The 13,756-nt window shown below is 36.0% G+C and overlaps 1 protein-coding gene across 1 annotated transcript; it reads right to left on the reverse strand.

The window, feature by feature from the left end:
- Positions 1-5,462: 5,462 nt before the first annotated feature.
- Positions 5,463-11,185, reverse strand: LOC135154749 (piggyBac transposable element-derived protein 4-like). Its single transcript, XM_064102399.1, has one exon. The coding sequence runs from the start codon at positions 11,124-11,126 to the stop codon at positions 9,447-9,449; it is 1,680 nt and encodes a 559-aa protein (XP_063958469.1). The 5' UTR covers positions 11,127-11,185; the 3' UTR covers positions 5,463-9,446.
- Positions 11,186-13,756: the final 2,571 nt, after the last annotated feature.

Raw genomic sequence — 13,756 nt, forward strand, 5'->3', positions numbered from 1 at the left:
AGGTTGTTATTGACATATTTTGCTCTTTGTATGTCTCTGTAATTGAGTTTTTTTTTTCAAAATAAAACTAGTTGGAATTTAGAAAATGTGGGAAAGAGATTTACTGTTGGAGTTGTACACTTTGAAATTGTAATACTTTTATTGCTTGTATAGATTTGCAATATTTTCAACTCAGAACATGTTTCCTCTATCCAAGATTTGTCCCATGAATGATTTGTAGGTCTTGGGCTGATGTACAGGAGATGCCATAAAACCCACGCATTAAAAATTGCTTACAAGAGTTTCCATGGCAACCAAAGGAAACAGCAGCTGATGTGTATTTTACGTTTGTGATGTTATGCTTGGGTCAGAGACCTGAGAAAATGAAAGTTGAACACTGTCAGAATTTTAGGACGATGATAACATTATTGTTTGGGTAATTGGTTTGTTTTTTCACAAGAAGTGACAATAATTACTGTAGTACCCATGTCTGTACCAATCAATTATTACATCAACAGAATGAAAACAAACTCCAAACAAACAAGCTCAGAATCACCTTAAAACCGTTTCACATTGATCTAATGATGAACTTTAACATTGATTCACTGCTGAGTTCTCAAAGGTTTGCTGTCTCTCTTAAAGTCTCGTGATTCACAATATTTTGTAGGAAGGAGGATTCAGCCATGAGAGGATTTGGATGAATCCTGCATTTCTGTTCATATAGGGACCTGTGGTCTGAATTTTTAGGTGCATATCAAGTAGTTCTTGGATTAAACCTAATCCAGATTTGATTTGTTTTTGACGACCTATGTGAAAGTGATACAAACTACTTGGCAAGGGATAGGAAAAAAAGTTTAAAAAACTTTGAATTTGTATTCAACACAAATATTGAACTTTTGAAAAGCATGGTCTCTGCTTGTGGTTCTGACTCTTGGCTTTCATTGGAAAGGTCATGGGGGTAGAATCCCAGCCTTGGTATTAGTTTTCTTCAGCAAGGAATTCTTCCATATTGTGCTGCACTCAACCCAGGTGGAGTAACTGGGTAAGGATATTCATTCCTTGAAAGACTTGTGCGCCAGGGTGAACAGGCAGGCAAATTTTAATGCCAATAAGGCTTTCATGAACATAGCAAGCATTATTATAAGTATGGATGAGTCAGCAATGTCTTATTTGAAGATATTTGAAAAAACCTTGGATTGGGGCCCAGTATTTATTCTTGTACAGGATGCCCTGCCTGTCAGCTTTGGTAATTAGGATTCTCATGGGGGGAAGCTGTTGCTTCAGTTTTAGAGTTATTCAAAATTTTGTAATGTGTATAACCCAGAATGTTCACAGTTAGAAATATTGTGATAGAGATACATGCAGGGGCCGCGGAACGGTTTTCAAAGTGGGGGGGGGGGGGCTGACCATGCAAAAATCACAATCATATGGTAATTTTTACGTTTTCGTACACGGTTTTGCAAAAAATTGGGGGGGGGGCTGAAGCAACCCCAGCCCCCCCCCCCTCCCCCCGCTTCCACGGCCCCTGACATGTACACTGAGTATGTAATGGAAATGTTAGAGAATAGCTGAGGGGTAAGAGTGAAAATGATGGGTAGGAGATATATATGAAAGGAAAGGTAATGGTTTTTTTTCATATATAACTGAGTGAGATAGAGAGAGATTGGGGATGGGGGATTTGACGAGTTGGATGACTGATGAGGGTTTTTATTTTTTGTATTTCATGAGAGAGAGAGAGAATGGGGATGTGGATGTGGAGGGGGAGTGGGGACGTGGGGTAGTGTTGGGGGAATGGAGAGTAAAAAGGAAGAGTTCAATGTACTCTAAGACACCCTTCTCATTATACTTTCTAAAACTAGTTTACTGGAAATCAGTTCAGGAAACCGCAGTTTGGAAGATCGCTTTGCTAGCGTTCCCATCTGATCAGCCGAAAGCGATTTTCAAAACCACTTCACATAAAGTGGTCTTGTTGCAATTGCAATGGAAACACTCTAAGTGGGGTGACATGAAATTCAAAACTGCAGCATTGGCATTCTACAAACAGTGTGTGGAGTAGCGCGCTCAAAATGTGCAAAGATCGCTTCCTGAAGAACGGTTGTGTCCTCATTTATGCTAAAACCAGTTTTAACGAGACAAAGCGATCTTGGAGGTGGTTTTATGAACTGGTTTGGAAGATTGCTTCCAAGATCGCTTCGACCGTTCTCATTACACGTTAAACTAGTTTCCACTAGAACTGTAGTGAGAACAGTGTCTAATTGTCTGGGCAACCTGAATGAATAGCAGAATATTATTGATGGAGTATCAGGGTGCCATGAGCCTAATTACATCAGGAGGGCTAAAGATATTCGTTCGACCCAACCCGAATTTGTTTCAATTTGATATTGCTGATTGACAAAAGTGTATGAATATGATACAAAATATAACACTGATTCTAGAAATGGTAAGTAATGAACTTTGCCCAAATTGGGAAGATATATCAATGATTTGGAACTATTTTTTGACTGGTGGAAGAATTGGGGCTATTTTACTATTTCAGTTGATGAATTTGATCCTATCATAGTTATCTTCATAAATGGCGATTTATTTTTAAAATGAGCTGGCTACGATACCCTTCTCTGGTCAGATATGGAATGTCAGATATATATCCTATCCAAAGGTAGTAAACATTCGACCCTCTAATTTCACATTTATTTTTTATGAATTTTTCAAAAGTGCCATTTTAACACACAAGTCTATTGGGAATGTTTTACGCGCTTGACACCTCAGGCTGATCACCATCTGATGTTTAGATCAATGTGATAAAAGCAGTCTCGTGTGTTCAGTTACCTATTTTAAATGAAAGATTTACAGAATTGGACAAAAGTATATGCTTCTTTGTAAAATAACAGAAGTTTCTCAATTAAAGGTATCGTGCATTTTTGTTTGAAAAGTTCAATTCAAAATGACAAAATTAAATGTAGTTTGGAGTTTTTACCCATTTCTAGACATTGTTATCATATTTCAGATGATACCCAATTTGCAGGCACAAACACTGGGTTGCCTCAACAAATAGGAGTCTATATCTTTCAGACTAGGAATTTGTGTATACTGTTTCAATTTGGCATGGCAATTTGAACTCATGCTAGACTTCTGTGAAGGCCCACTTGTTGATTATTGTGTCTCTCATGGTCTGTGCCTGCAGACTATAGATGACAATAATATGAGAATAGTTTGATTTCAAATTTATCAATCCATGAGGAAGAGAACATGTCCACCATCTGCCCCATCATGTAGGGCATGCATTCTCCTTTGATAACAGATGAGGACAACATCCAGAAGTAATATATCTGTCTGGAACCTTTACTGATTGGAAGCTAGTGGAGTGGTGAAGGGAATGATAAGTGGATCGTTAGGCTTTCATCCCCTTAATTTGGTTTGAAGGATCATTGATTTAGTGCCGTGGATAGTGCACTTCATACTATGGGCTTAAAGGGGGGGGGGGGGTAACCCAATAGAACTTACATGATACTGAAATAACTTCCCTTCCTTTCTTAAAGGGATGGTCTGGGCTGAAAATATTTATATCTAAATAAATAGAGTAAAATTCACAGAGCAAAATGCTGAAAATTTCATCAAAATTGGATAACAAATACCAAGGTTATTGAATTTTATAATTTAGCAATATTTTGTGAAAAAGGTTATATGCACATTGTCATGAATATTCATTAGGCATGATGTAATGCATTCTATTGAATTGAAATATGTAGAATTTGCATGATTTTTATTAGAACATAGTCAAATAAAAATCAGACTTCCCACAAATAACGTAAAAGTGATGAAAAAGAAAAAGCTGTAGATACTAGAAATAATTCTGATAAGAATCCCTTCTTGTAAAGTTTACATGTGGAATCGATTCCCTATTCCAAAGAAGTAGAAATTGAGGTCAAACATAAAGATTTTTAAGTATCATTATTCGATCTACATTTGAGATTAAAAAGAAAAAACATATTTTATACATCTTAATTATGTAGGAGTTCTTTATTGAGGTTCAATGATGGACAAGAAATGTCCCGTATACTATTCAGATATTCCTTTCGTTTTCTGAAAATGCTTTTTAGTTTAATGGCTCATCAATGGTGGTCTGAGAGCTGGCAGGTGCGAACATGAAATCTACTAATAATTAACAACTTCATCACCCTTTCAGTCCCCATCCCCCTGTGAACTAAAAGCAATGTATGGAACACCATGCAGTTGCTGTAATGTCTCAGAATTTATGGAGTCATACATTTTTGTCAAAATCCCCCAGTGGTGCTGACGATAATGTAGCTCAGAAGCATGGAATAGTTTCCGTCATTGCGGTAGAGAAAAATAAGACCGGTTATGTATGGAACACCATGCAGTTGCTCTCATTTCTCTAAATTTATTGCTTCATGAAAATTTTGTCAAATCCCCCATCAGTACTTAGCTTAGTAGAAGCATGGAATATGTTGCAGGAATGGGTTCTTCTCCATCAGCCAGAATTGGCAAGTAATTTTCTGCGATTTCTGAAATGGCAATTCATTCCATATTATTTGTACACTGGAGACACAGATTTATCCATAGTCACATGTTTCTCCATTTTTTCCCCTTTTTTTTTTTTGGGGGGGGGGTGAAATAGTCATCTATTAGGTGTTTCACAAATGAATATGCAATCTGGTTTTAACTCGAATGGATCCTATTCAAACAAGGCCAAAAATACAGGTGCCTTATCAACCCAAGGTCACATTCCATGTTCAAGCGAGAATGTGGTTCTTCCATCTTGAGATTAATATCAGTTCAGGCTAATGGAGCGATTCCCTCATCCCCTCTTCATATCATATCAATCATTTATCAAACTGTGATTTGTTTAGAATTATGTTTGCTTTGTTTTAATAAAAACTGCATTATTTGTAAAATATTGAGTTTGAGCAAACCTAGACTGATGGAGGATCTACCTATGGTTGTAGAGAAATGAATGCCAATTGATGTTAGAGGTCAAGTCCACCCAAGGAAAATACTGACTTGAATAAATAGAGAAAAGTCAAAATAGCATAGTGCTGAAAATGTCATCAAAATCGGATGTAAAATAAGAAAGTTATGACATTTTAAAGTTTCGTTTATTTTTCACAAAACAGTGATATGCACAACTAGGTGAGTCAGTCGATGATGTCCATCACTTACTATTTCTTTTGTTTTTATTGTTTGAATTATACAATATTTCATACGTTATAGATTTGACATTAAGGACCAACTTGACTGAACCATATTGTATTAAACAATGCTAATTCCACATGTTCAGGGAGGAATTAATCATTGTATTACTTGATAATGAGGAGAAAATTAGAATATTTCATATAATAAAATACAAAAGAAATAGTGAGTGGATGATGTCATAGCCTCCGCATTTGCATACCAGCCAGGATGTACATATAACTGTTTTGTGAAATTAAGCGAAAGTTTAAAATGTTTCTTATTTATATGATTACTTTCTTATTTTACATCCGATTTTGATGAAATTTTCAGTGTTATGCTTGTTTGATTTTTCTCTTTTTATTTCAAATCAGCTTTTTGTTGGGGTGGACTTGTCCTTTAATGTTTCAGAAGTCTGGTTATTAATTTATGTTAATATTGCTTTTCTTTGGACTCAAATAGCCAAAATTTTTATTTCCACAAGAACTGTTTTTAGTTGTTCAATGAAATATAACATTGGCATTGCGTGTTTAAATATGTAGCTTACACAAAGAGAGATAATTCAAATCATATATTTTAAAAACAAGGGTGGAAGGGGTAAATCACAATTTAAAAGGGTTAAGGAGTGACAGTGTTTTTTAATAAGGGTAAAAAATGCTGTTCTCAGCCCTTTTCAAACTTTTTTGCCTTTTGTGTCTTTAAAGTGTTTGTTTATAATTAGGAATTTAGTTGTTGGCTATTCAGGAAATTAAAAGTAGTTAAATTCATATGGTATGCAGAATGCGTAATAATTGTTCAGAAATAAATCGTAATGAATCAAATTAATATAAATTTGTATTTCATTATTCACTCTCATGTAGACATGTAGAGAAGGGTGCAATTGGATATAATCTACATATTTATAATACATACAATTAAATAACAACCAGGGAATGAATACACGTACATGTAGTTGCTGTCTTCATTAATTAGCTGTTTTCCTAATTATCATATCATGATCATTCAGCTATTTGTGAGTGATGGGTATGTGTCATTTCAACATGATATTCACAGTTTTCACGGATTCCGCAATTTGTTAATCCCCTTAATAAGTCAGACCTTCTAACATGTAAATGTATAGCCACCCAAATTAAAATCGAAATGAAGCAAAGAGGTTTACCTTGTATTACAGTGGCTATGTTCACATGACATCCTTATAGTATTAACTTTTCAGTGTAATAATAATATCCAGTTCCTGTATATATACGTAATGCCATATTTGGAAGAAAAATGTTTGATTTCAGTAAATAGCTAGCATTTCTTTAAAATTTAAAGTCTATGATACAGATTTTAATCTAACAAAATCTGTGATTTCTCAGATTTTGTGGGGCAGGTAGTTCCATAATTTTGGTACCATAACAAAATGAATTTTTATGAAATCTTGACTATCAAATGTCTCGTATTTTACACATATCTGAGAAAACATCCTGTGATCATGAATGAAGAAATTTCTAAATGGGATTGATAGTGACATTTCAGCTATACTCACTTATATGAAAATAGTGAAATGCACATTCATAGTGTACTATTAAAAATCAGAGCAACTGCAAGTAAATTGCTTTAATTGTGGTCAATTTTTTCGAAAATAACGTTGAGATATTTGTTTTCTATCCTGTATCTGTTAAAAAAATGATCCCATGAACCAATCCGATTCTATTTGATAAGCTCCCATGTTAACATTACAAACATAACATAAACAACTGAAATATATTGGAAAGTAATTGGTAGTCATGTGAACACAGCTATCATAATGTGTTACAGCGTAGGCAGATGTATAACCCTCCTCGGTAATCAGCGCTATCAAATTATGAAATGTATTAGAGGTCACGGCGGCATGTTGACATAAAGATGATTGTATACTTCCTGTATTAACAAGGGGGAGAAAAGGTTCTGCTCCTTAGATCAATGACAGATAAATGTTTTATTTGTAGCAAATGGTATTAAAATATTGTCGTGTTAAGATGTTTTACATGTACGTGATGGTGAATCAAATAAATGGGTGTTCTGATGTGATGGTTATTGATGAAAATAGACGATGACACAAAAGGGGTCAGTAATTGATAAGACTTGGATTTCACTTGAGTAATTGTCTGCTATTTGAATTGTGGATTGAAGAGCAATTGATAGTATTTCTGTAATTATGCATCGTAATGTTATTATTGATTCATTTTTTTGGCGTATTACTCAAATTGCTGTTGAAATTGAGAAGAGAAAGATGTAATAGATGATGCATATTTTTGTGTGACACTGCATGACTACAGATTTGATTTCTAAAATTCATTTCTTTCTAAGTCTTTGTAACCATTTCCTCCTATACACTTTGGTAGAAAATCCTATATAAAAAAATGAAAGCGAGTGGAATTGAGGGGAGGGGGAGGGGATGAAAAGTTTTGTTTAAATCCCTATAAAGTTTATCATCCAAAGTTTGATTAAAAAGATTGACATTCAATTCTATGTTTTGTTCGTTTTTCGTCTATCATTTCGATTTAAAGTATTTCATAATCAAGCTCATGTTAGCTCCAATCTAGACAGAGGAGCATTTATACAAAGATCTTGCATAGTATCAGTAGTTTAGAGTTGAATGAATTGGGGGACTAGAAATTACCTCTTGAAAGTGATTTGAATTTACCCGCAACCTTTACCATTCTGATAACACAACACAAACATAATGTGCATCATTATAACACCACCAATCAGATTGCAGCATACAAATAAATCACACACTCTGTCAGAAAACGTTCATGTTACTCCTGAATAAAATACTGTATGTCAGTTCACTTTTGCACTTACACAAAAAATATATGCAACATAAAAAAGCTATCATTCAAATTTTGTCAATTGATGCTTCAAGCACCTTTTTGAAAGTTCAAACTATTCTTGGACCTTAATCTCCAGAGGAAAGTAATCAATCAAAGCACACCTGAGACTTCAATCTAATTATCAAGCCAAAAGAAAGAAAGAAAGAAAAAAAGAAATTGAATTTCTAGGCTGCTCTCCAAGCAATGCCTCTGGTTGATCCTATGTGATGTACCCTGCATTCACATTAGTGTCCGAAGGGTAGGGAATTCCATGTACTAAGCTTACCATGTACCTTTAACTCTTATCCAACTGGCCTATTTGAGAGCCAAATGAGCAATGACACACTGGTTAACAAAATAAATTCAGTAAAATATTTTAATGTTGCCCAATCTGGCCTTATGATATACCAAAATAAAGCTAATTCTTTTGACACAAATTATTTTGAATAATTTGCATATATTATAATATCATATGCAAATTAGCACTTCTGCATATTCATGCAAAGACAGGTATTTTGGGCAAAAATCATATTTGATCATATAATTGAAAGGGAAATATAACTCAAAATATAGTCAAACTTGCATGGAATATTCTTTGAAGTATGTAGAGTAAAAATAGGGGTCATTTTGTATATAAACATTATTGATGAGTTGTGAAGTAGGACATATTACATAATATTCAAATACGGGTAAAATTTTGTAAAAAATGCCTATACCAAAGTAGCTCACAAAAAAAATATTTAAAAATAAATGAATGATTTCTGCTCTTAGTAAGATGCTTTTTATGACAATAGGTATCTTTAGATAAAGGAAGAATGCTATATAGTAATTAAAAAAATCACAATATCAGATATTTTATGCAAATTACTTCTTATGAATATTGATGAACGCATTGTTCAGGTGAAACAAAGTCTTTTCCTTCAAAGGGGAGTATGCAAAAAAAATATCCAAACCTCATGAGAATGAAGTATGAGTTATATTTTCAAATTATGAAATATCATATTTGTTTGTTATTTCCTTATTTATGATTCAAAGGTTTGTGAAATATGACACTTTACATGATATTCAAATACATAAGTGTGAATTCCGTTCAAGAAAATACATGTACATAACTACATATACACCAAAGTTGAATAAACAAAAAAATACATAGAAAAAGAAAACAAGTGATTCCTGCCTCATACATGATAGATAAATGTTTCTTCTGTACTTTTTTTAAACAAATGTTACAAAATTTGCGTATGTAATGTCATGAATATTGATGAGCTTGCGTAAAATAACATGTACCCACGAATAATTGTTTGTACAGTACAATAAAAAGATATAAATTATGGCAATGAGCCTTGCAAAATATCACATGTGTTTGGTGCAGTCTTTATTACAAGTGACTCAGATGGATGTCAAACTGTCTTTCAGTCTCTATTTCACACTGTCTTTCAGTCTCTATTTCACACTGTCTTTGAAGGAGGGATCTGTGTGAAAAGTATAATAGCAGTTTCTCTTCTTGTTCATACAGAGATGGACATCACACCTCAAACATCGTACATATGATTTGTAGGCATTTTTCTTCATTGTTTTTGCACACACTTTGCAATCTAGTCTGTCTACACTGTCCTCTGGAAGGTGGAAGAATTCCGGGTCATTTGCTGGTACAGGAACAGCCGCTGCCTGTGGTGCTACAGGGCGATACAGAGGTACTGGATCGTCGTCATTGATTCCACCCAGCTGTCTGCAAAGCTCTTCGCGAAAATTGCGAGGATCATATCTTGATGGCCGATGCAGGGCCTCCACATTTGCATGCTTTCCCCTCCAATCTTGGAATAAGATGAAGGAATTTATGATCGCGATGTCTACAAAGTGAAAAAACAAGGTCTTCCAATACTTCACAGTTTTCCGAAGAATGTCATAGTTAGACAGCAACTGGTCAGACCGGTCGACACCGCCCATGTAACTGTTGTAGTCGCGAACAGCCATAGGTTGACGCACTAACTTCCGGTGGAATTGACCTCTTTCCTTCACTCTGCGTCGGCAATACTCGAAGTCATTTGCATCGTGAAAGGAGGAGATCATGCTGATCGCTTTGTTGTCCTTCCACTGCTGGACGAGGTTCCCATCACTCCTGACCCATCTCATGTTCCCGCGCGATGCATTTCTGGACCAGTCCTTTATAGTGGTTTTGAATTCCACTGGGAATCCTCTCCGATTACTATTAGCTGTCCCACATGCCCAAACCTGGTTTCTCTTTAAATCGGTCAACAGTTTCATCGATGTGTAAAAATTATCGATATAAAGTTTGTAGCCTTGGTGCAACAAGTTTTCACAGAGACTGAAAACCACATCGTAGCTCAGCCCATTCTCGGAAGCTTGTTCTCGTCGTCCAATGTACACGTCAAAGTCAAACGTGTATCCGGTTTTAGAGTCCGCCACCACCCAAAGCTTGAAGCCCCATTTCGTTGGCTTATCGCGAATGTACTGCCTTATTGAGAAGCGTCCTTTTGACCGCACCATTCGCTCATCAATAGCGATATGTTCATGGGGCTGATACAATGCCTGGCACGTCTGCTTCATGTGGTCAAGAAGAAAACGAACTTTGCGTAACACATCATTGGGATCCTCTGTGTCAGGATCAACGACATGAAGAAAACTCATAATCGCCTTGTACCGATCCCTGGACATGAACGATCGCGACCATGAACCATGGTATAGCGTCGCTGTCGACCAGTAGCTCTCTATGTCTGGAAAGCGTGCAAGACCCATGTAGATAAGTAGTCCGATCAAGCTCCACATCTCATCAACTGTCACTGGATTCCAGGTCCCATCACTAGAGGCATAGGTTGAGTTATTGGCTATGTGGGCATTTGCGTATTTATTTGTATAATCACAAATTTGTTGGATTACTTCGATGGTGAAGAAGAGCTTGAAATAATCTTGTGCAGTCGTCATTGTGGCAGCACCCTGTCTTGTCCTCACATTCTCCAACTGTGCTCCTGAAGGTCGATTAGACCTGAACTTCAATTCTCGCTTGGCAGGGCCATTGCCATCTCGGTCATCATAGGACTTGTACTGGACTCTCCTGTGATGAAATAACGAAAAAAGAAAGCTTACATTAGACCTCAACTGCATAGGCTTATAAAAAAATGGAATACATCAGGCCTAGAATTATACACGGAAAATAAGATGAAAATAAAATGAAATGAAAAAAAAAAAAATAAAGAGAAATCTACATATTATCAAATGATGCAATAATGGGACCGCAATAATATATCCTTTTTTTTTTAAACTAGAATTTTTGATAAAGGAGGGGTGAGGTTTTTGGTGCCCCCTGTAAAAAAAAAATGAAGAAAAACAACAATGAGAGTGAGAGTGGGTGACAATTTTTTTATCTTGGGGGGGGGGGGGATTGCAGTTCATCAGTCATCAGGATGCAAACCAAAGAACCTTTTTTTTTTTTTTTTTTGCTGGAAAGACCATTGTTAGTCCTTATTTTGGCAGTGTCTTTATTTGTTCTCATCATTTCAGTCTAAAAACTCCCGTATAACACTTTGTAATGCTAATATTCATATGTTTTAGCTACCATTCCCAAATAAACATCCAACCGGAAGTTGAAAATTTAAATGTCTGTGCACTTCCGGTTTCGAAAATGATCGGGACAGGTGACAGTTTTATCAATAGTAAACCATAATTAGGCCGGTATTTCCCAATAAAACATAATATTTCACAAAAATATTAACTTTTACACGGAATATTAGCTTCCACTAGTGTTTTTATTGAAATAAAATGATAAAATAAGGAGGTAAACTTACTGAGTTTGTCTTGCAGCAGTAGCTCTCCTTCCGCCTCGCTGACGGCCACGTACGGCCCTTCGTGGTGCCTGCACACGGGATGTTGAAGGAGCATCATTATCGGATGAATTATCATCCGAAATGTCAGTATAATCTGAAGAATCATCACTCAAACCCCTGTTCAGGTCTGACTCTTCCCCTGAATCCAAGACTGAAACCATTTCAACATCGCTATCATCCATTTTGAACGATTTTTCTTCGGAGGGACAATGATCAAAATCAGCGAGTCGCGAACGTAAACATGCACCGCGATGCCCACGAGCTGAAGCTAGCAGGGACCTGCCTGAATGAAAAAGACGTCTCTTATTTCAGTTGTCCGGAAAATACCGATCGTTTCCGGAAATGTCCATATTTGGATATCATCGTAAAGCAGAGAATTCGCCCTATCTTTTGAGGTATATTTCGAGGATATACGATGTTTTACGGAGATTCTACGAACGGGGAAAGTTTGTTGACACGGAGCTCCGGTCATATATGACCGGGATTTCGTGGCACCGTTGGATAAGAGTTAAAGAGAATTCTCCTCCAGTCCTGTATTCTGGACAGTCATAAAAAAACTCTTTCGCTCTTGTTTTAAGGAGTTCATGAACAAATTTTGGAGGAGAGAGCACCCTTGGGTGCGAAAGTTATGGGGTACAGCTGTTTTCATGTAACATGTAAGGTGGTTGCAATATAAGGTATGGATGTCATGCCATTCATGCCTATATGTTATATATAACGTGAATTCTCTCTGTCTGAACCCCAGAGACATGCAGGTGTCATCAAGTAGCATTTGAAAAAAAATAAGATAAGGCGGTGCTGCACCAGCCCGAGTTTGCTTAATCTCGAGATTTTAGCCCCATCGGCCCTCTTCATGATTAATCTCGAGATTAATGAAACCCCATCTCCACCAGCGCAATTCGTGCTCGAGCGAGGCTTCAATGCATTATGGTCTGACGCCGTGAATAAATAATCCTGAGTGTGTCTGCACCTGCGAATTAGCAGGATAATTTGTAAATAGCGCTCTATTTTGCAAATAATCCTAAGTTGACTTAGGATTCCAATCTCGAGATTAATCCAGCGAACTATCCCGATGATTGCGTCTCCATTACAAATAATCTCGAGATTGTTCAGATTGGGATAATTTGGCGAATCAGAAATAGCGCGATTATTTGAAAACTCGAGAGACCACTTCTTCCCTTCAGATACCTGGTATCAGCGATGTCCAAAGATGCATTACAATTCTTTCAGTGATTTTCTATGATTAATATTCCCATGTCCAGTCAGATGCAAGGATTTCAGTAGCTTATAGCATTTACTTTGATTTTCATTGTTATCTTTTCATGAAATACTTTTCAGATTATCTAAATAATTAGGAAGATGAGTCAGAAGTAAACAAGCATTTTTACTACAGATATTTTTACCCAGTACACTCTCAGTACTAGTATACATATAACCTATGGTCTACATGCCTCCTAATAAGACCTATGCTGTACCCAAAGGGCAATTGATATTTTCTCTTGGAGAGAAAATAATTCATAACTTCTATTTCAGAAAGGTAATGACTTCTATTAGTCATTATGATTACAACTGTCACATAGTTCATCCATAAAACGGCAATAACCAAGCAATACTTGTCACAATGTTATTGTAGCTTGGTTATAAATTATCCACAGATGTGAACTTTATGAAACATATTTCATGTCATTTTATACGTAGATCCATTTATTGTTAAAAGGAAAACAAACAGATTAATAATTGGTATACAGACCAGTGGGTAACAAAGGTATTCTTGATATTACAATTTACTATTAAATTTTGTACATGGTTATCATTGTATTTACAGTTATGCTTGTTTAGTTTATGAATTATTGATTAAGTAATTATACTATGTACATGTAGATCTTCCCATGAGCAACGCGACCAAGATCT

Source organism: Lytechinus pictus, chromosome 7 (genome assembly GCF_037042905.1).
Source record: "Lytechinus pictus isolate F3 Inbred chromosome 7, Lp3.0, whole genome shotgun sequence".
NCBI classification, from domain to species: domain Eukaryota; kingdom Metazoa; phylum Echinodermata; class Echinoidea; order Temnopleuroida; family Toxopneustidae; genus Lytechinus; species Lytechinus pictus.

Coding starts and splice junctions, on each gene's coding strand:
- LOC135154749 (XM_064102399.1), bottom strand. CDS start 11,126: ATGCAGTTGAGGTCTAATGTAAGCTTTCTTTTTTCGTTATTTCATCAC.